This window comes from Vigna unguiculata, chromosome 10 (assembly GCF_037176805.1).
Source record: "Vigna unguiculata cultivar grain cowpea cultivar isolate G323 ecotype 2 chromosome 10, ASM3717680v1, whole genome shotgun sequence".
Classification (NCBI taxonomy): Eukaryota; Viridiplantae; Streptophyta; class Magnoliopsida; order Fabales; family Fabaceae; genus Vigna; species Vigna unguiculata.
In genome coordinates this window covers 39461169-39479691 of record NC_140801.1, presented here as the reverse complement: position 1 = coordinate 39479691, position 18523 = coordinate 39461169, and the positions used below count along the sequence as shown (strand labels likewise).

The following is an 18523-nucleotide window of genomic DNA, read 5'->3' as shown; positions in this document are numbered from 1 at the left end:
CCTAAATGACTCAAACTACTGTTACCAAAATTTATTCGGACACAAACAACCCACTTCACGTCCCCGGGCCCCGCGCCTCACCAAGTTTTCAAACTTAGGCCCAATGCGAAACCCATATATACATTGATCGTGCAATACTTGACAGGTGCGATCATACCAGCACTAATGCACCGGATCCCATCAGAACTCCGCAGTTAAGCGTGCTTGGGCGAGAGTAGTACTAGGATGGGTGACCTCCTGGGAAGTCCTCGTGTTGCACCTCTTTTTTACGTTTTTTTCTTTTTTTTTACGCCATTTTCATCACCGTTTTTTGCAATTAAATCCAATAGTACCACCTAAATGACTCAAACTACTGTTACCAAAATTTATTCGGACACAAACAACCCACTTCACGTCCCCGGGCCCCGCGCCTCACCAAGTTTTCAAACTTAGGCCCAATGCGAAACCCATATATACATTGATCGTGCAATACTTGACAGGTGCGATCATACCAGCACTAATGCACCGGATCCCATCAGAACTCCGCAGTTAAGCGTGCTTGGGCGAGAGTAGTACTAGGATGGGTGACCTCCTGGGAAGTCCTCGTGTTGCACCTCTTTTTTACGTTTTTTTCTTTTTTTTTACGCCATTTTCATCACCGTTTTTTGCAATTAAATCCAATAGTACCACCTAAATGACTCAAACTACTGTTACCAAAATTTATTCGGACACAAACAACCCACTTCACGTCCCCGGGCCCCGCGCCTCACCAAGTTTTCAAACTTAGGCCCAATGCGAAACCCATATATACATTGATCGTGCAATACTTGACAGGTGCGATCATACCAGCACTAATGCACCGGATCCCATCAGAACTCCGCAGTTAAGCGTGCTTGGGCGAGAGTAGTACTAGGATGGGTGACCTCCTGGGAAGTCCTCGTGTTGCACCTCTTTTTTACGTTTTTTTCTTTTTTTTTACGCCATTTTCATCACCGTTTTTTGCAATTAAATCCAATAGTACCACCTAAATGACTCAAACTACTGTTACCAAAATTTATTCGGACACAAACAACCCACTTCACGTCCCCGGGCCCCGCGCCTCACCAAGTTTTCAAACTTAGGCCCAATGCGAAACCCATATATACATTGATCGTGCAATACTTGACAGGTGCGATCATACCAGCACTAATGCACCGGATCCCATCAGAACTCCGCAGTTAAGCGTGCTTGGGCGAGAGTAGTACTAGGATGGGTGACCTCCTGGGAAGTCCTCGTGTTGCACCTCTTTTTTACGTTTTTTTCTTTTTTTTTACGCCATTTTCATCACCGTTTTTTGCAATTAAATCCAATAGTACCACCTAAATGACTCAAACTACTGTTACCAAAATTTATTCGGACACAAACAACCCACTTCACGTCCCCGGGCCCCGCGCCTCACCAAGTTTTCAAACTTAGGCCCAATGCGAAACCCATATATACATTGATCGTGCAATACTTGACAGGTGCGATCATACCAGCACTAATGCACCGGATCCCATCAGAACTCCGCAGTTAAGCGTGCTTGGGCGAGAGTAGTACTAGGATGGGTGACCTCCTGGGAAGTCCTCGTGTTGCACCTCTTTTTTACGTTTTTTTCTTTTTTTTTACGCCATTTTCATCACCGTTTTTTGCAATTAAATCCAATAGTACCACCTAAATGACTCAAACTACTGTTACCAAAATTTATTCGGACACAAACAACCCACTTCACGTCCCCGGGCCCCGCGCCTCACCAAGTTTTCAAACTTAGGCCCAATGCGAAACCCATATATACATTGATCGTGCAATACTTGACAGGTGCGATCATACCAGCACTAATGCACCGGATCCCATCAGAACTCCGCAGTTAAGCGTGCTTGGGCGAGAGTAGTACTAGGATGGGTGACCTCCTGGGAAGTCCTCGTGTTGCACCTCTTTTTTACGTTTTTTTCTTTTTTTTTACGCCATTTTCATCACCGTTTTTTGCAATTAAATCCAATAGTACCACCTAAATGACTCAAACTACTGTTACCAAAATTTATTCGGACACAAACAACCCACTTCACGTCCCCGGGCCCCGCGCCTCACCAAGTTTTCAAACTTAGGCCCAATGCGAAACCCATATATACATTGATCGTGCAATACTTGACAGGTGCGATCATACCAGCACTAATGCACCGGATCCCATCAGAACTCCGCAGTTAAGCGTGCTTGGGCGAGAGTAGTACTAGGATGGGTGACCTCCTGGGAAGTCCTCGTGTTGCACCTCTTTTTTACGTTTTTTTCTTTTTTTTTACGCCATTTTCATCACCGTTTTTTGCAATTAAATCCAATAGTACCACCTAAATGACTCAAACTACTGTTACCAAAATTTATTCGGACACAAACAACCCACTTCACGTCCCCGGGCCCCGCGCCTCACCAAGTTTTCAAACTTAGGCCCAATGCGAAACCCATATATACATTGATCGTGCAATACTTGACAGGTGCGATCATACCAGCACTAATGCACCGGATCCCATCAGAACTCCGCAGTTAAGCGTGCTTGGGCGAGAGTAGTACTAGGATGGGTGACCTCCTGGGAAGTCCTCGTGTTGCACCTCTTTTTTACGTTTTTTTCTTTTTTTTTACGCCATTTTCATCACCGTTTTTTGCAATTAAATCCAATAGTACCACCTAAATGACTCAAACTACTGTTACCAAAATTTATTCGGACACAAACAACCCACTTCACGTCCCCGGGCCCCGCGCCTCACCAAGTTTTCAAACTTAGGCCCAATGCGAAACCCATATATACATTGATCGTGCAATACTTGACAGGTGCGATCATACCAGCACTAATGCACCGGATCCCATCAGAACTCCGCAGTTAAGCGTGCTTGGGCGAGAGTAGTACTAGGATGGGTGACCTCCTGGGAAGTCCTCGTGTTGCACCTCTTTTTTACGTTTTTTTCTTTTTTTTTACGCCATTTTCATCACCGTTTTTTGCAATTAAATCCAATAGTACCACCTAAATGACTCAAACTACTGTTACCAAAATTTATTCGGACACAAACAACCCACTTCACGTCCCCGGGCCCCGCGCCTCACCAAGTTTTCAAACTTAGGCCCAATGCGAAACCCATATATACATTGATCGTGCAATACTTGACAGGTGCGATCATACCAGCACTAATGCACCGGATCCCATCAGAACTCCGCAGTTAAGCGTGCTTGGGCGAGAGTAGTACTAGGATGGGTGACCTCCTGGGAAGTCCTCGTGTTGCACCTCTTTTTTACGTTTTTTTCTTTTTTTTTACGCCATTTTCATCACCGTTTTTTGCAATTAAATCCAATAGTACCACCTAAATGACTCAAACTACTGTTACCAAAATTTATTCGGACACAAACAACCCACTTCACGTCCCCGGGCCCCGCGCCTCACCAAGTTTTCAAACTTAGGCCCAATGCGAAACCCATATATACATTGATCGTGCAATACTTGACAGGTGCGATCATACCAGCACTAATGCACCGGATCCCATCAGAACTCCGCAGTTAAGCGTGCTTGGGCGAGAGTAGTACTAGGATGGGTGACCTCCTGGGAAGTCCTCGTGTTGCACCTCTTTTTTACGTTTTTTTCTTTTTTTTTACGCCATTTTCATCACCGTTTTTTGCAATTAAATCCAATAGTACCACCTAAATGACTCAAACTACTGTTACCAAAATTTATTCGGACACAAACAACCCACTTCACGTCCCCGGGCCCCGCGCCTCACCAAGTTTTCAAACTTAGGCCCAATGCGAAACCCATATATACATTGATCGTGCAATACTTGACAGGTGCGATCATACCAGCACTAATGCACCGGATCCCATCAGAACTCCGCAGTTAAGCGTGCTTGGGCGAGAGTAGTACTAGGATGGGTGACCTCCTGGGAAGTCCTCGTGTTGCACCTCTTTTTTACGTTTTTTTCTTTTTTTTTACGCCATTTTCATCACCGTTTTTTGCAATTAAATCCAATAGTACCACCTAAATGACTCAAACTACTGTTACCAAAATTTATTCGGACACAAACAACCCACTTCACGTCCCCGGGCCCCGCGCCTCACCAAGTTTTCAAACTTAGGCCCAATGCGAAACCCATATATACATTGATCGTGCAATACTTGACAGGTGCGATCATACCAGCACTAATGCACCGGATCCCATCAGAACTCCGCAGTTAAGCGTGCTTGGGCGAGAGTAGTACTAGGATGGGTGACCTCCTGGGAAGTCCTCGTGTTGCACCTCTTTTTTACGTTTTTTTCTTTTTTTTTACGCCATTTTCATCACCGTTTTTTGCAATTAAATCCAATAGTACCACCTAAATGACTCAAACTACTGTTACCAAAATTTATTCGGACACAAACAACCCACTTCACGTCCCCGGGCCCCGCGCCTCACCAAGTTTTCAAACTTAGGCCCAATGCGAAACCCATATATACATTGATCGTGCAATACTTGACAGGTGCGATCATACCAGCACTAATGCACCGGATCCCATCAGAACTCCGCAGTTAAGCGTGCTTGGGCGAGAGTAGTACTAGGATGGGTGACCTCCTGGGAAGTCCTCGTGTTGCACCTCTTTTTTACGTTTTTTTCTTTTTTTTTACGCCATTTTCATCACCGTTTTTTGCAATTAAATCCAATAGTACCACCTAAATGACTCAAACTACTGTTACCAAAATTTATTCGGACACAAACAACCCACTTCACGTCCCCGGGCCCCGCGCCTCACCAAGTTTTCAAACTTAGGCCCAATGCGAAACCCATATATACATTGATCGTGCAATACTTGACAGGTGCGATCATACCAGCACTAATGCACCGGATCCCATCAGAACTCCGCAGTTAAGCGTGCTTGGGCGAGAGTAGTACTAGGATGGGTGACCTCCTGGGAAGTCCTCGTGTTGCACCTCTTTTTTACGTTTTTTTCTTTTTTTTTACGCCATTTTCATCACCGTTTTTTGCAATTAAATCCAATAGTACCACCTAAATGACTCAAACTACTGTTACCAAAATTTATTCGGACACAAACAACCCACTTCACGTCCCCGGGCCCCGCGCCTCACCAAGTTTTCAAACTTAGGCCCAATGCGAAACCCATATATACATTGATCGTGCAATACTTGACAGGTGCGATCATACCAGCACTAATGCACCGGATCCCATCAGAACTCCGCAGTTAAGCGTGCTTGGGCGAGAGTAGTACTAGGATGGGTGACCTCCTGGGAAGTCCTCGTGTTGCACCTCTTTTTTACGTTTTTTTCTTTTTTTTTACGCCATTTTCATCACCGTTTTTTGCAATTAAATCCAATAGTACCACCTAAATGACTCAAACTACTGTTACCAAAATTTATTCGGACACAAACAACCCACTTCACGTCCCCGGGCCCCGCGCCTCACCAAGTTTTCAAACTTAGGCCCAATGCGAAACCCATATATACATTGATCGTGCAATACTTGACAGGTGCGATCATACCAGCACTAATGCACCGGATCCCATCAGAACTCCGCAGTTAAGCGTGCTTGGGCGAGAGTAGTACTAGGATGGGTGACCTCCTGGGAAGTCCTCGTGTTGCACCTCTTTTTTACGTTTTTTTCTTTTTTTTTACGCCATTTTCATCACCGTTTTTTGCAATTAAATCCAATAGTACCACCTAAATGACTCAAACTACTGTTACCAAAATTTATTCGGACACAAACAACCCACTTCACGTCCCCGGGCCCCGCGCCTCACCAAGTTTTCAAACTTAGGCCCAATGCGAAACCCATATATACATTGATCGTGCAATACTTGACAGGTGCGATCATACCAGCACTAATGCACCGGATCCCATCAGAACTCCGCAGTTAAGCGTGCTTGGGCGAGAGTAGTACTAGGATGGGTGACCTCCTGGGAAGTCCTCGTGTTGCACCTCTTTTTTACGTTTTTTTCTTTTTTTTTACGCCATTTTCATCACCGTTTTTTGCAATTAAATCCAATAGTACCACCTAAATGACTCAAACTACTGTTACCAAAATTTATTCGGACACAAACAACCCACTTCACGTCCCCGGGCCCCGCGCCTCACCAAGTTTTCAAACTTAGGCCCAATGCGAAACCCATATATACATTGATCGTGCAATACTTGACAGGTGCGATCATACCAGCACTAATGCACCGGATCCCATCAGAACTCCGCAGTTAAGCGTGCTTGGGCGAGAGTAGTACTAGGATGGGTGACCTCCTGGGAAGTCCTCGTGTTGCACCTCTTTTTTACGTTTTTTTCTTTTTTTTTACGCCATTTTCATCACCGTTTTTTGCAATTAAATCCAATAGTACCACCTAAATGACTCAAACTACTGTTACCAAAATTTATTCGGACACAAACAACCCACTTCACGTCCCCGGGCCCCGCGCCTCACCAAGTTTTCAAACTTAGGCCCAATGCGAAACCCATATATACATTGATCGTGCAATACTTGACAGGTGCGATCATACCAGCACTAATGCACCGGATCCCATCAGAACTCCGCAGTTAAGCGTGCTTGGGCGAGAGTAGTACTAGGATGGGTGACCTCCTGGGAAGTCCTCGTGTTGCACCTCTTTTTTACGTTTTTTTCTTTTTTTTTACGCCATTTTCATCACCGTTTTTTGCAATTAAATCCAATAGTACCACCTAAATGACTCAAACTACTGTTACCAAAATTTATTCGGACACAAACAACCCACTTCACGTCCCCGGGCCCCGCGCCTCACCAAGTTTTCAAACTTAGGCCCAATGCGAAACCCATATATACATTGATCGTGCAATACTTGACAGGTGCGATCATACCAGCACTAATGCACCGGATCCCATCAGAACTCCGCAGTTAAGCGTGCTTGGGCGAGAGTAGTACTAGGATGGGTGACCTCCTGGGAAGTCCTCGTGTTGCACCTCTTTTTTACGTTTTTTTCTTTTTTTTTACGCCATTTTCATCACCGTTTTTTGCAATTAAATCCAATAGTACCACCTAAATGACTCAAACTACTGTTACCAAAATTTATTCGGACACAAACAACCCACTTCACGTCCCCGGGCCCCGCGCCTCACCAAGTTTTCAAACTTAGGCCCAATGCGAAACCCATATATACATTGATCGTGCAATACTTGACAGGTGCGATCATACCAGCACTAATGCACCGGATCCCATCAGAACTCCGCAGTTAAGCGTGCTTGGGCGAGAGTAGTACTAGGATGGGTGACCTCCTGGGAAGTCCTCGTGTTGCACCTCTTTTTTACGTTTTTTTCTTTTTTTTTACGCCATTTTCATCACCGTTTTTTGCAATTAAATCCAATAGTACCACCTAAATGACTCAAACTACTGTTACCAAAATTTATTCGGACACAAACAACCCACTTCACGTCCCCGGGCCCCGCGCCTCACCAAGTTTTCAAACTTAGGCCCAATGCGAAACCCATATATACATTGATCGTGCAATACTTGACAGGTGCGATCATACCAGCACTAATGCACCGGATCCCATCAGAACTCCGCAGTTAAGCGTGCTTGGGCGAGAGTAGTACTAGGATGGGTGACCTCCTGGGAAGTCCTCGTGTTGCACCTCTTTTTTACGTTTTTTTCTTTTTTTTTACGCCATTTTCATCACCGTTTTTTGCAATTAAATCCAATAGTACCACCTAAATGACTCAAACTACTGTTACCAAAATTTATTCGGACACAAACAACCCACTTCACGTCCCCGGGCCCCGCGCCTCACCAAGTTTTCAAACTTAGGCCCAATGCGAAACCCATATATACATTGATCGTGCAATACTTGACAGGTGCGATCATACCAGCACTAATGCACCGGATCCCATCAGAACTCCGCAGTTAAGCGTGCTTGGGCGAGAGTAGTACTAGGATGGGTGACCTCCTGGGAAGTCCTCGTGTTGCACCTCTTTTTTACGTTTTTTTCTTTTTTTTTACGCCATTTTCATCACCGTTTTTTGCAATTAAATCCAATAGTACCACCTAAATGACTCAAACTACTGTTACCAAAATTTATTCGGACACAAACAACCCACTTCACGTCCCCGGGCCTCGCGCCTCACCAAGTTTTCAAACTTAGGCCCAATGCGAAACCCATATATACATTGATCGTGCAATACTTGACAGGTGCGATCATACCAGCACTAATGCACCGGATCCCATCAGAACTCCGCAGTTAAGCGTGCTTGGGCGAGAGTAGTACTAGGATGGGTGACCTCCTGGGAAGTCCTCGTGTTGCACCTCTTTTTTACGTTTTTTTCTTTTTTTTTACGCCATTTTCATCACCGTTTTTTGCAATTAAATCCAATAGTACCACCTAAATGACTCAAACTACTGTTACCAAAATTTATTCGGACACAAACAACCCACTTCACGTCCCCGGGCCCCGCGCCTCACCAAGTTTTCAAACTTAGGCCCAATGCGAAACCCATATATACATTGATCGTGCAATACTTGACAGGTGCGATCATACCAGCACTAATGCACCGGATCCCATCAGAACTCCGCAGTTAAGCGTGCTTGGGCGAGAGTAGTACTAGGATGGGTGACCTCCTGGGAAGTCCTCGTGTTGCACCTCTTTTTTACGTTTTTTTCTTTTTTTTTACGCCATTTTCATCACCGTTTTTTGCAATTAAATCCAATAGTACCACCTAAATGACTCAAACTACTGTTACCAAAATTTATTCGGACACAAACAACCCACTTCACGTCCCCGGGCCCCGCGCCTCACCAAGTTTTCAAACTTAGGCCCAATGCGAAACCCATATATACATTGATCGTGCAATACTTGACAGGTGCGATCATACCAGCACTAATGCACCGGATCCCATCAGAACTCCGCAGTTAAGCGTGCTTGGGCGAGAGTAGTACTAGGATGGGTGACCTCCTGGGAAGTCCTCGTGTTGCACCTCTTTTTTACGTTTTTTTCTTTTTTTTTACGCCATTTTCATCACCGTTTTTTGCAATTAAATCCAATAGTACCACCTAAATGACTCAAACTACTGTTACCAAAATTTATTCGGACACAAACAACCCACTTCACGTCCCCGGGCCCCGCGCCTCACCAAGTTTTCAAACTTAGGCCCAATGCGAAACCCATATATACATTGATCGTGCAATACTTGACAGGTGCGATCATACCAGCACTAATGCACCGGATCCCATCAGAACTCCGCAGTTAAGCGTGCTTGGGCGAGAGTAGTACTAGGATGGGTGACCTCCTGGGAAGTCCTCGTGTTGCACCTCTTTTTTACGTTTTTTTCTTTTTTTTTACGCCATTTTCATCACCGTTTTTTGCAATTAAATCCAATAGTACCACCTAAATGACTCAAACTACTGTTACCAAAATTTATTCGGACACAAACAACCCACTTCACGTCCCCGGGCCCCGCGCCTCACCAAGTTTTCAAACTTAGGCCCAATGCGAAACCCATATATACATTGATCGTGCAATACTTGACAGGTGCGATCATACCAGCACTAATGCACCGGATCCCATCAGAACTCCGCAGTTAAGCGTGCTTGGGCGAGAGTAGTACTAGGATGGGTGACCTCCTGGGAAGTCCTCGTGTTGCACCTCTTTTTTACGTTTTTTTCTTTTTTTTTACGCCATTTTCATCACCGTTTTTTGCAATTAAATCCAATAGTACCACCTAAATGACTCAAACTACTGTTACCAAAATTTATTCGGACACAAACAACCCACTTCACGTCCCCGGGCCCCGCGCCTCACCAAGTTTTCAAACTTAGGCCCAATGCGAAACCCATATATACATTGATCGTGCAATACTTGACAGGTGCGATCATACCAGCACTAATGCACCGGATCCCATCAGAACTCCGCAGTTAAGCGTGCTTGGGCGAGAGTAGTACTAGGATGGGTGACCTCCTGGGAAGTCCTCGTGTTGCACCTCTTTTTTACGTTTTTTTCTTTTTTTTTACGCCATTTTCATCACCGTTTTTTGCAATTAAATCCAATAGTACCACCTAAATGACTCAAACTACTGTTACCAAAATTTATTCGGACACAAACAACCCACTTCACGTCCCCGGGCCCCGCGCCTCACCAAGTTTTCAAACTTAGGCCCAATGCGAAACCCATATATACATTGATCGTGCAATACTTGACAGGTGCGATCATACCAGCACTAATGCACCGGATCCCATCAGAACTCCGCAGTTAAGCGTGCTTGGGCGAGAGTAGTACTAGGATGGGTGACCTCCTGGGAAGTCCTCGTGTTGCACCTCTTTTTTACGTTTTTTTCTTTTTTTTTACGCCATTTTCATCACCGTTTTTTGCAATTAAATCCAATAGTACCACCTAAATGACTCAAACTACTGTTACCAAAATTTATTCGGACACAAACAACCCACTTCACGTCCCCGGGCCCCGCGCCTCACCAAGTTTTCAAACTTAGGCCCAATGCGAAACCCATATATACATTGATCGTGCAATACTTGACAGGTGCGATCATACCAGCACTAATGCACCGGATCCCATCAGAACTCCGCAGTTAAGCGTGCTTGGGCGAGAGTAGTACTAGGATGGGTGACCTCCTGGGAAGTCCTCGTGTTGCACCTCTTTTTTACGTTTTTTTCTTTTTTTTTACGCCATTTTCATCACCGTTTTTTGCAATTAAATCCAATAGTACCACCTAAATGACTCAAACTACTGTTACCAAAATTTATTCGGACACAAACAACCCACTTCACGTCCCCGGGCCCCGCGCCTCACCAAGTTTTCAAACTTAGGCCCAATGCGAAACCCATATATACATTGATCGTGCAATACTTGACAGGTGCGATCATACCAGCACTAATGCACCGGATCCCATCAGAACTCCGCAGTTAAGCGTGCTTGGGCGAGAGTAGTACTAGGATGGGTGACCTCCTGGGAAGTCCTCGTGTTGCACCTCTTTTTTACGTTTTTTTCTTTTTTTTTACGCCATTTTCATCACCGTTTTTTGCAATTAAATCCAATAGTACCACCTAAATGACTCAAACTACTGTTACCAAAATTTATTCGGACACAAACAACCCACTTCACGTCCCCGGGCCCCGCGCCTCACCAAGTTTTCAAACTTAGGCCCAATGCGAAACCCATATATACATTGATCGTGCAATACTTGACAGGTGCGATCATACCAGCACTAATGCACCGGATCCCATCAGAACTCCGCAGTTAAGCGTGCTTGGGCGAGAGTAGTACTAGGATGGGTGACCTCCTGGGAAGTCCTCGTGTTGCACCTCTTTTTTACGTTTTTTTCTTTTTTTTTACGCCATTTTCATCACCGTTTTTTGCAATTAAATCCAATAGTACCACCTAAATGACTCAAACTACTGTTACCAAAATTTATTCGGACACAAACAACCCACTTCACGTCCCCGGGCCCCGCGCCTCACCAAGTTTTCAAACTTAGGCCCAATGCGAAACCCATATATACATTGATCGTGCAATACTTGACAGGTGCGATCATACCAGCACTAATGCACCGGATCCCATCAGAACTCCGCAGTTAAGCGTGCTTGGGCGAGAGTAGTACTAGGATGGGTGACCTCCTGGGAAGTCCTCGTGTTGCACCTCTTTTTTACGTTTTTTTCTTTTTTTTTACGCCATTTTCATCACCGTTTTTTGCAATTAAATCCAATAGTACCACCTAAATGACTCAAACTACTGTTACCAAAATTTATTCGGACACAAACAACCCACTTCACGTCCCCGGGCCCCGCGCCTCACCAAGTTTTCAAACTTAGGCCCAATGCGAAACCCATATATACATTGATCGTGCAATACTTGACAGGTGCGATCATACCAGCACTAATGCACCGGATCCCATCAGAACTCCGCAGTTAAGCGTGCTTGGGCGAGAGTAGTACTAGGATGGGTGACCTCCTGGGAAGTCCTCGTGTTGCACCTCTTTTTTACGTTTTTTTCTTTTTTTTTACGCCATTTTCATCACCGTTTTTTGCAATTAAATCCAATAGTACCACCTAAATGACTCAAACTACTGTTACCAAAATTTATTCGGACACAAACAACCCACTTCACGTCCCCGGGCCCCGCGCCTCACCAAGTTTTCAAACTTAGGCCCAATGCGAAACCCATATATACATTGATCGTGCAATACTTGACAGGTGCGATCATACCAGCACTAATGCACCGGATCCCATCAGAACTCCGCAGTTAAGCGTGCTTGGGCGAGAGTAGTACTAGGATGGGTGACCTCCTGGGAAGTCCTCGTGTTGCACCTCTTTTTTACGTTTTTTTCTTTTTTTTTACGCCATTTTCATCACCGTTTTTTGCAATTAAATCCAATAGTACCACCTAAATGACTCAAACTACTGTTACCAAAATTTATTCGGACACAAACAACCCACTTCACGTCCCCGGGCCCCGCGCCTCACCAAGTTTTCAAACTTAGGCCCAATGCGAAACCCATATATACATTGATCGTGCAATACTTGACAGGTGCGATCATACCAGCACTAATGCACCGGATCCCATCAGAACTCCGCAGTTAAGCGTGCTTGGGCGAGAGTAGTACTAGGATGGGTGACCTCCTGGGAAGTCCTCGTGTTGCACCTCTTTTTTACGTTTTTTTCTTTTTTTTTACGCCATTTTCATCACCGTTTTTTGCAATTAAATCCAATAGTACCACCTAAATGACTCAAACTACTGTTACCAAAATTTATTCGGACACAAACAACCCACTTCACGTCCCCGGGCCCCGCGCCTCACCAAGTTTTCAAACTTAGGCCCAATGCGAAACCCATATATACATTGATCGTGCAATACTTGACAGGTGCGATCATACCAGCACTAATGCACCGGATCCCATCAGAACTCCGCAGTTAAGCGTGCTTGGGCGAGAGTAGTACTAGGATGGGTGACCTCCTGGGAAGTCCTCGTGTTGCACCTCTTTTTTACGTTTTTTTCTTTTTTTTTACGCCATTTTCATCACCGTTTTTTGCAATTAAATCCAATAGTACCACCTAAATGACTCAAACTACTGTTACCAAAATTTATTCGGACACAAACAACCCATTGCCAATTTTGTCGTGAAAAACTTCAATTAGTGATAACTTTTGCTATGGACCTCAGATGGAGATGCTCCAAAAATGAAAGTTGATGGAAATGGTGTATTCTACTTGTTGGCCAATTCCCGAAGGGGATTGGGATTTTACATTTTCAAAAATTCTATCATTTACGATATATTTTTTAGTATTTTAGTATTTTTGATATGTTTTTTTATACTTTACAACTTTTTATGAGACATATACTTACAAAATGATGCAAATTTTTGAAGTATGTTCTTGTATTCTATATTAATTTTCCATTGTTCATTTTGAAGAAAATATTGCTGTCAAATTTAAAAGAACCCCATAAATTAACCGTTTGTTGTCTTTGTAACATATGTTAATTAACGTTTGTTATACATTCAATAAAAGTTAATTGACGTCTATTCAAGGACAACACACGTTAATTTAAAATCTCTCGTTGTGACGTAAGACCTTTAACAGACGTGAACGACCAAAAATAATACCCATTAATAGCCCTTTTTGTGTTAGTGATACGTAATTGAGGCTTTTTATTTGTCAAAATATGCGCACAAGTAAAATTTTCATAACAAAAGTAGTAAAGACTTCTTACCCATCTTTCATTCATACAAGAAACTGTTGAATCTCTTCATCCTTTCCCTTATTGGAATCATCCCTATGATAATCACCCTTATGTTCATCATGATTGAAGTACATTTTGGAACCGACGATGTTGGTGGTGGAGATAGTTTGGAGATTAAGGACGTGCTACTCGTTGATGGAATAAAACACAATTTTCTAAGTACCAATCAACTTTGTGATAAAGGACTTAAGGTTATATTTGAAAGATACTACTGTACTATTCATCACAAGGACTAAAAGGAAATTGTTGTATAACGTACGAGACATAATAATATCTATTTAATTGATCTCGATCATGCATGAACTACGAATATAACATGCTTAGTTACTAAAGAAGAAAATCCTTGGTTGAATAAAGAGAGATGACAGATGACTTTAATGTGTGTCTTATTATGCATTGGACATGAGTACTTATACACAACAGGATGATCTACAAAAGATATATAATTATGCTATGCATGATTACAAAAATTTGTTAATCCTAATTACAGAGATTTGATTAGCATAATTATAGGAGAATAATTTCTAATTGGCTTAATTAGTGGAGAATAATATATTTTCTATCATACCTCCTCAATCAAAGCCGGAGGTTCATGGATGCTAAGACTGGTCCGAAAATCATCAAAAAGAATCCGTGGTAGGCCTTTGGTAAAAATTTAAGCTATTTGGTGGCGAGAAGGTACATAAAGAACTCGTACTTGAACTCATGCTAAGTGAATATCCATCTCAATATGTTTTGTATGCTCATGCTGCATAGAATTACCGAATAGATAAATGGCACTAACATGATCATATTGCACCAAAGTAGCCTGAGGGAAAGGAAAATAAAGCTCCAACAGAAGATTCCACAGCCAACAAGATTCAGAGACATAATTGACAACACTTATGTATTCAACCTCTACATTATAACAAAAAAGAGTATGTTGGCATTTTGAAGACCAGAATATGAGGTTGTCACCAAGAAACACATAGTAACTAGATGTGGAGCATCTGGTGTCAGGAAATCCACCTGAATCAGCGTTAGTATAAGAAATAAGTTTCTCAACAATTGTCGGATACATGTCCAAACCATATTGTAAAGTATCCTGAACATGCCTCAGAATGCGTTTCAAATCTACCATGTGCTTGGTGCAAGGGGCATGTATGTGAAGACAAACTTCCTGAACAACATATGAAATGCCAAGGCGATTGAATGTGAGATATTGTAGGGCGTTGGCAAGACTTCGATACAAAGTGGAATCCTCAAATGATGTATTGAGTTTCTGCTAGGTATCAACTGGAGTACCAAAAGGATTGCAAGAAGTCATGCCTGCGCGTGTAATGATGTCACTAGCATAGGTGCCCTAACTAAGGAACAAGCCAATTGCATCTTTTGTCACAAAAATCCTGAGAAAATTACTGAAATGGCCAAAATCCTTCATAGAAAATTTAGAGCCAAGGAATGCCATGACAGATTTGCGAAGGTCATTAGAAGAGGTGATGAGAATGATGTCATCAACATAAAGGAGGATGAATGCCATGTTGGATCCATGTTAGTAGATGAAGATAGAGTGATCTGAAACACTATGCTAGAACCCAATGGTAGAAACATAGTAAGCAAAGTGCTGGTACTAGGCACAAGGAGATTGTTTCAAACCAAAAAGAGATTTTCTGAGGCGACAAATGTGATCAGGGTGAAGATGATCACGAAAACCAAATGGTTGGTGCATGTACATAGTCTCATGTAGATCACCATGGAGAAAGATATTCTGAACATCCCACTGATGAATGAGCCACAATTTGGTGAGAACCATGCAAATGGTCGCAAGTTTCACCATAGCATTGGACGTCTCATCACAATCCACAACTACAAGTTGAAACCCACCATCACAAGGTTGTGGAACCAAATCCCATGTATTATTTTGGGAAGATGTGATATTATAGGGTCGGTAATGAAAACAAAATGTTAAAGAGCTTTCTATGTTTTCAGACACCGGTCATGCTACGCGTGGCCATAGTCCTAGTATAAGGGTTTGGAGGCAAGGCAGGCAGGTTCGTCTGAAGTAGGAGAGGGAGATAGACTGGTGGTGGAGATTGATATGCTAGATGAATGGTGGGGTAAGCTTACAGGCTGTGGGTTAAGCAAAGGCTTTGGGTCAGGGTTGGCCCAAGGATGAACAAGGGATATGTGGATGTCATCATTGAAATTTTCATAAGTAGAGATAGGTGAGGAAGGCATATGGGAAAAAGGAAATTGTGTTTCATAAAAAAATGACATGCCGCGATATTATTACCTTTTCGTAGGACAAATCAAAACATATATAACCTTTGTGATTAAGGGGATAGGCCAAGAAAACACACAGAGTCGATCGTGGTTGTAGTTTGTTAATGGTAGGAGAGGGAAACAAAGGATAATTGTTACATATTGTTTTGATATTGTTAAGATATTGTTAGATATTATTAATCACAATATCAAACAATATCTTCTATTCACTCTATTTATTTTTAGTTACTCTTTTTAGTTTTACCTCTCTCTATTATAAATAAATTACCCTATGTGTGGTTTATACAGAAGGGAGATTAATCTCAAACCCTATTTTCTCTATATTCAATATGGTATCAAGAGCCCTAAACGATCCATGATTGAGAAGGGATCCTTGTAGTAGTTCTTCTTTCCTAAACCCTTAGCCCTTAGCCATAAGCCCTAAGTCTCTTTCGCAAATTTATGACTGAGAAGGGATTCTTGCAATAGTTTCTCTTTCCTGAGCCCTAAGTCGCAAGCCCTAATCCTCTTTCACAATTTTCCAAATTTTAAGTGATTGCAATTTTTTGCAATTGTTTTCTACTTTGAGGTGTTTTTGGAGGTTCTGCCCCATGTTCTTTATGCCATTTTAAGGAATTTGAAATAATCTAATATTAGGATCTGCTTTGTTTGTTGCTTCCATTGTGTGATTCAAATTTTTGTTTTGTATTCGAGTTACTATGGCATCTCACCGTGATAACCGAACTCGCCCTCGCAAACAGGGAAATAACGTCATAAATGTGAACATTGTGGCAAGCTAGGTCACAAGATTAAGAAGTGTTATGCATTATATGGTCGTCCTCCTCGATCTGCTACAGTTGTTCAGACCAATCTTTCCCCACCTTCGTTTGCTAGGGATCCCCCTTCTTCCGTTTCATCGGATACACCTTTTATGTTCAACAAATTTCTCAAAATGGTATAAGGATCAAAAGTATTCTAGTTCTACTGTGTCTGTGGCACACACATGTATATTTTGCTAGTCTGACCCAATCTTCTTCTCCTGGTCCTTCGATTTTTGATTCAGGAGTCACTAATCATATTACTGGTAACAAATCTTTGTTCTCGTGTTTATCCTTTCCTAATCCTTTACATTTTGTTACACTAGCTGATCATGGTGTTGCCATTGTTAAAATTTTCCCTTCTTTAACCATTGATAATGTTCTTTATGCCCTTGGGTCTTCTTTTAACCTATTGTCCATCAGTTGTCTAACTCGTTCTCTTAATTGTGTTGTTTCTCTTACCAACAATTTTGTGTATTTACAGGACCAAAGTTCGAAACAAGTGATTAACATAGGATGTGAGTCTCGTGGTCTTTATCATCTCCGTCCCTCTACACATGTTGGTGCAGTTAGGGAGTCTCCCTCTCTTCTTCATGCTCAGTTAGGTGATCCAAGCCTTGCCAAGTTATAGGACCTTGTCCTTGCCTTGTCCAAGTTGTCTAGTTTGGTGTGTCAGTCGTGTCAATTAGGAAAGCATAGTCTTACTTACTTTCCTCGTACTGTCAAACATGGTGCTTCATCCTCTTTTGTCGTGGTTCACTCTAACATTTAGGGAGCTAACTGTTTAAGTCTACTTTAGGTTTTCAATACTTTGTTACTCTCATTGATGATTATTCCAGATGTACTTGGTTATTTTTGATGAAAAAGCGTTCTGAATGATTTCATATCTTTCAAACTTTGTTTAATGAAATTAAAACTCAGTTTGGTGTTTCTATTAGAGTTCTGCACATTGATAATGGCCGTGAATGTCTTTCTTATTCTTTTAAATAATTTATGACTTCTCATGGTATTCTCCATCAAACTTCTTGTGCTTATACACCTCAACAAAATGGTGTAGCTGAACGTAAAAATACACATCTTTTTGAAACAACTTGCACTCTTTTAATTCATGGAGAGGTTCCTGAACATTTTTGGGGTGATGCTATTCTTACTGCATGTTATCTCGTTAATCGCATGCCTTCTTCGGTTTTAGATAATAATATACATCATTCCATTTTATTGCTTCATGAATCTCTTCATCCCTTACCTCTAAGAGTTTTCAAGTCTACATGTTTTGTTCATAGTTTCAGTCCTTGTCTTGACAAGCTTTCTCGTAAATCACATAAGTGTGTTTTCTTAAGGTTTTACAAGATCATAAAAAGATTACAAATGTTTTTCCTCCTTCTCTTAACAATTGTTTTATGTCTGTAGATGTCACCTTTGATGAGTTCTCCCTTTATTTTAAAAGTCAATCTTCACCACTGTCAACACTCCTAGTACATTTAACACTACAAAAAATCATGTATATAACGATGTTTTTAATATGACGGTTAATTAAAACTGTCGCTTTTCGCAGTATAATACGTCAGTTTGATAACAGCCATAATGTACATGTATAATATGGCGTTTCTAACCATCATCTTTTACATTGTCATATTATTATTTAAAATTGTGTCATTTTGAAATGCCATTTTATATAAAACATTATTTTTATAATTTTATGAAATTATTTCCTATCCCACTTTTGTCCCGATACCCTTTTTTTTTCAA

General features: G+C 42.1%; 1 protein-coding gene and 39 non-coding genes across 40 annotated transcripts; 39 read left to right on the top strand and 1 right to left on the bottom strand.

Moving 5' to 3' along the window:
• Positions 1 to 143: 143 nt before the first annotated feature.
• On the top strand, positions 144 to 262 carry LOC114167771 (5S ribosomal RNA). The gene has a single exon (XR_003600384.1). It is a non-coding gene; the product is annotated as a 5S ribosomal RNA (ribosomal RNA).
• A 215-nt stretch (positions 263 to 477) lies between these two features.
• On the top strand, positions 478 to 596 carry LOC114167836 (5S ribosomal RNA). Its single transcript, XR_003600446.2, has one exon. It is a non-coding gene; the product is annotated as a 5S ribosomal RNA (ribosomal RNA).
• Positions 597 to 811: 215 nt separating this feature from the next.
• Positions 812 to 930, top strand: LOC114167883 (5S ribosomal RNA). The gene has a single exon (XR_003600490.2). It is a non-coding gene; the product is annotated as a 5S ribosomal RNA (ribosomal RNA).
• Positions 931 to 1145: 215 nt separating this feature from the next.
• LOC114167882 (5S ribosomal RNA) lies at positions 1146 to 1264 on the top strand. Its single transcript, XR_003600489.2, has one exon. It is a non-coding gene; the product is annotated as a 5S ribosomal RNA (ribosomal RNA).
• Positions 1265 to 1479: 215 nt separating this feature from the next.
• Positions 1480 to 1598, top strand: LOC114167881 (5S ribosomal RNA). The gene has a single exon (XR_003600488.2). It is a non-coding gene; the product is annotated as a 5S ribosomal RNA (ribosomal RNA).
• Positions 1599 to 1813: 215 nt separating this feature from the next.
• On the top strand, positions 1814 to 1932 carry LOC114167880 (5S ribosomal RNA). The gene has a single exon (XR_003600487.2). It is a non-coding gene; the product is annotated as a 5S ribosomal RNA (ribosomal RNA).
• A 215-nt stretch (positions 1933 to 2147) lies between these two features.
• LOC114167879 (5S ribosomal RNA) lies at positions 2148 to 2266 on the top strand. The gene has a single exon (XR_003600486.2). It is a non-coding gene; the product is annotated as a 5S ribosomal RNA (ribosomal RNA).
• Positions 2267 to 2481: 215 nt separating this feature from the next.
• LOC114167759 (5S ribosomal RNA) lies at positions 2482 to 2600 on the top strand. The gene has a single exon (XR_003600373.1). It is a non-coding gene; the product is annotated as a 5S ribosomal RNA (ribosomal RNA).
• Positions 2601 to 2815: 215 nt separating this feature from the next.
• Positions 2816 to 2934, top strand: LOC114167877 (5S ribosomal RNA). The gene has a single exon (XR_003600485.2). It is a non-coding gene; the product is annotated as a 5S ribosomal RNA (ribosomal RNA).
• Positions 2935 to 3149: 215 nt separating this feature from the next.
• On the top strand, positions 3150 to 3268 carry LOC114167943 (5S ribosomal RNA). Its single transcript, XR_003600547.2, has one exon. It is a non-coding gene; the product is annotated as a 5S ribosomal RNA (ribosomal RNA).
• A 215-nt stretch (positions 3269 to 3483) lies between these two features.
• LOC114167929 (5S ribosomal RNA) lies at positions 3484 to 3602 on the top strand. The gene has a single exon (XR_003600533.2). It is a non-coding gene; the product is annotated as a 5S ribosomal RNA (ribosomal RNA).
• Positions 3603 to 3817: 215 nt separating this feature from the next.
• On the top strand, positions 3818 to 3936 carry LOC114167748 (5S ribosomal RNA). Its single transcript, XR_003600362.1, has one exon. It is a non-coding gene; the product is annotated as a 5S ribosomal RNA (ribosomal RNA).
• A 215-nt stretch (positions 3937 to 4151) lies between these two features.
• On the top strand, positions 4152 to 4270 carry LOC114167875 (5S ribosomal RNA). Its single transcript, XR_003600483.2, has one exon. It is a non-coding gene; the product is annotated as a 5S ribosomal RNA (ribosomal RNA).
• Positions 4271 to 4485: 215 nt separating this feature from the next.
• On the top strand, positions 4486 to 4604 carry LOC114167874 (5S ribosomal RNA). Its single transcript, XR_003600482.2, has one exon. It is a non-coding gene; the product is annotated as a 5S ribosomal RNA (ribosomal RNA).
• A 215-nt stretch (positions 4605 to 4819) lies between these two features.
• On the top strand, positions 4820 to 4938 carry LOC114167873 (5S ribosomal RNA). The gene has a single exon (XR_003600481.2). It is a non-coding gene; the product is annotated as a 5S ribosomal RNA (ribosomal RNA).
• Positions 4939 to 5153: 215 nt separating this feature from the next.
• On the top strand, positions 5154 to 5272 carry LOC114167872 (5S ribosomal RNA). Its single transcript, XR_003600480.2, has one exon. It is a non-coding gene; the product is annotated as a 5S ribosomal RNA (ribosomal RNA).
• A 215-nt stretch (positions 5273 to 5487) lies between these two features.
• LOC114167871 (5S ribosomal RNA) lies at positions 5488 to 5606 on the top strand. Its single transcript, XR_003600479.2, has one exon. It is a non-coding gene; the product is annotated as a 5S ribosomal RNA (ribosomal RNA).
• Positions 5607 to 5821: 215 nt separating this feature from the next.
• LOC114167852 (5S ribosomal RNA) lies at positions 5822 to 5940 on the top strand. The gene has a single exon (XR_003600461.2). It is a non-coding gene; the product is annotated as a 5S ribosomal RNA (ribosomal RNA).
• Positions 5941 to 6155: 215 nt separating this feature from the next.
• LOC114167736 (5S ribosomal RNA) lies at positions 6156 to 6274 on the top strand. Its single transcript, XR_003600351.1, has one exon. It is a non-coding gene; the product is annotated as a 5S ribosomal RNA (ribosomal RNA).
• Positions 6275 to 6489: 215 nt separating this feature from the next.
• Positions 6490 to 6608, top strand: LOC114167870 (5S ribosomal RNA). The gene has a single exon (XR_003600478.2). It is a non-coding gene; the product is annotated as a 5S ribosomal RNA (ribosomal RNA).
• A 215-nt stretch (positions 6609 to 6823) lies between these two features.
• Positions 6824 to 6942, top strand: LOC114167869 (5S ribosomal RNA). Its single transcript, XR_003600477.2, has one exon. It is a non-coding gene; the product is annotated as a 5S ribosomal RNA (ribosomal RNA).
• A 215-nt stretch (positions 6943 to 7157) lies between these two features.
• LOC114167725 (5S ribosomal RNA) lies at positions 7158 to 7276 on the top strand. The gene has a single exon (XR_003600339.1). It is a non-coding gene; the product is annotated as a 5S ribosomal RNA (ribosomal RNA).
• Positions 7277 to 7491: 215 nt separating this feature from the next.
• On the top strand, positions 7492 to 7610 carry LOC114167714 (5S ribosomal RNA). Its single transcript, XR_003600326.1, has one exon. It is a non-coding gene; the product is annotated as a 5S ribosomal RNA (ribosomal RNA).
• A 215-nt stretch (positions 7611 to 7825) lies between these two features.
• Positions 7826 to 7944, top strand: LOC114167868 (5S ribosomal RNA). The gene has a single exon (XR_003600476.2). It is a non-coding gene; the product is annotated as a 5S ribosomal RNA (ribosomal RNA).
• Positions 7945 to 8159: 215 nt separating this feature from the next.
• Positions 8160 to 8278, top strand: LOC114167702 (5S ribosomal RNA). The gene has a single exon (XR_003600314.1). It is a non-coding gene; the product is annotated as a 5S ribosomal RNA (ribosomal RNA).
• Positions 8279 to 8493: 215 nt separating this feature from the next.
• On the top strand, positions 8494 to 8612 carry LOC114167690 (5S ribosomal RNA). Its single transcript, XR_003600303.1, has one exon. It is a non-coding gene; the product is annotated as a 5S ribosomal RNA (ribosomal RNA).
• Positions 8613 to 8827: 215 nt separating this feature from the next.
• LOC114167867 (5S ribosomal RNA) lies at positions 8828 to 8946 on the top strand. The gene has a single exon (XR_003600475.2). It is a non-coding gene; the product is annotated as a 5S ribosomal RNA (ribosomal RNA).
• Positions 8947 to 9161: 215 nt separating this feature from the next.
• LOC114167866 (5S ribosomal RNA) lies at positions 9162 to 9280 on the top strand. Its single transcript, XR_003600474.2, has one exon. It is a non-coding gene; the product is annotated as a 5S ribosomal RNA (ribosomal RNA).
• Positions 9281 to 9495: 215 nt separating this feature from the next.
• On the top strand, positions 9496 to 9614 carry LOC114168016 (5S ribosomal RNA). The gene has a single exon (XR_003600614.1). It is a non-coding gene; the product is annotated as a 5S ribosomal RNA (ribosomal RNA).
• A 215-nt stretch (positions 9615 to 9829) lies between these two features.
• Positions 9830 to 9948, top strand: LOC114167864 (5S ribosomal RNA). The gene has a single exon (XR_003600472.2). It is a non-coding gene; the product is annotated as a 5S ribosomal RNA (ribosomal RNA).
• Positions 9949 to 10163: 215 nt separating this feature from the next.
• LOC114167863 (5S ribosomal RNA) lies at positions 10164 to 10282 on the top strand. Its single transcript, XR_003600471.2, has one exon. It is a non-coding gene; the product is annotated as a 5S ribosomal RNA (ribosomal RNA).
• A 215-nt stretch (positions 10283 to 10497) lies between these two features.
• On the top strand, positions 10498 to 10616 carry LOC114167861 (5S ribosomal RNA). The gene has a single exon (XR_003600470.2). It is a non-coding gene; the product is annotated as a 5S ribosomal RNA (ribosomal RNA).
• Positions 10617 to 10831: 215 nt separating this feature from the next.
• LOC114167860 (5S ribosomal RNA) lies at positions 10832 to 10950 on the top strand. Its single transcript, XR_003600469.2, has one exon. It is a non-coding gene; the product is annotated as a 5S ribosomal RNA (ribosomal RNA).
• Positions 10951 to 11165: 215 nt separating this feature from the next.
• On the top strand, positions 11166 to 11284 carry LOC114168005 (5S ribosomal RNA). Its single transcript, XR_003600603.1, has one exon. It is a non-coding gene; the product is annotated as a 5S ribosomal RNA (ribosomal RNA).
• A 215-nt stretch (positions 11285 to 11499) lies between these two features.
• LOC114167918 (5S ribosomal RNA) lies at positions 11500 to 11618 on the top strand. The gene has a single exon (XR_003600523.1). It is a non-coding gene; the product is annotated as a 5S ribosomal RNA (ribosomal RNA).
• A 215-nt stretch (positions 11619 to 11833) lies between these two features.
• On the top strand, positions 11834 to 11952 carry LOC114167859 (5S ribosomal RNA). The gene has a single exon (XR_003600468.2). It is a non-coding gene; the product is annotated as a 5S ribosomal RNA (ribosomal RNA).
• Positions 11953 to 12167: 215 nt separating this feature from the next.
• On the top strand, positions 12168 to 12286 carry LOC114167858 (5S ribosomal RNA). Its single transcript, XR_003600467.2, has one exon. It is a non-coding gene; the product is annotated as a 5S ribosomal RNA (ribosomal RNA).
• A 215-nt stretch (positions 12287 to 12501) lies between these two features.
• LOC114167799 (5S ribosomal RNA) lies at positions 12502 to 12620 on the top strand. The gene has a single exon (XR_003600412.1). It is a non-coding gene; the product is annotated as a 5S ribosomal RNA (ribosomal RNA).
• A 215-nt stretch (positions 12621 to 12835) lies between these two features.
• Positions 12836 to 12954, top strand: LOC114167684 (5S ribosomal RNA). Its single transcript, XR_003600297.1, has one exon. It is a non-coding gene; the product is annotated as a 5S ribosomal RNA (ribosomal RNA).
• Positions 12955 to 14418: 1464 nt separating this feature from the next.
• On the bottom strand, positions 14419 to 14835 carry LOC146882570 (secreted RxLR effector protein 161-like). The gene has a single exon (XM_085667460.1). It carries the CDS (start codon positions 14833 to 14835, stop codon positions 14419 to 14421), a length of 417 nt encoding a protein of 138 aa, XP_085523586.1.
• Positions 14836 to 18523: the final 3688 nt, after the last annotated feature.

What these genes read in the sequence shown, in the direction of transcription:
- LOC146882570 (XM_085667460.1), bottom strand. Translation starts at nt 14,835, where the DNA reads ATGGTAGATTTGAAACGCATTCTGAGGCATGTTCAGGATACTTTACAA.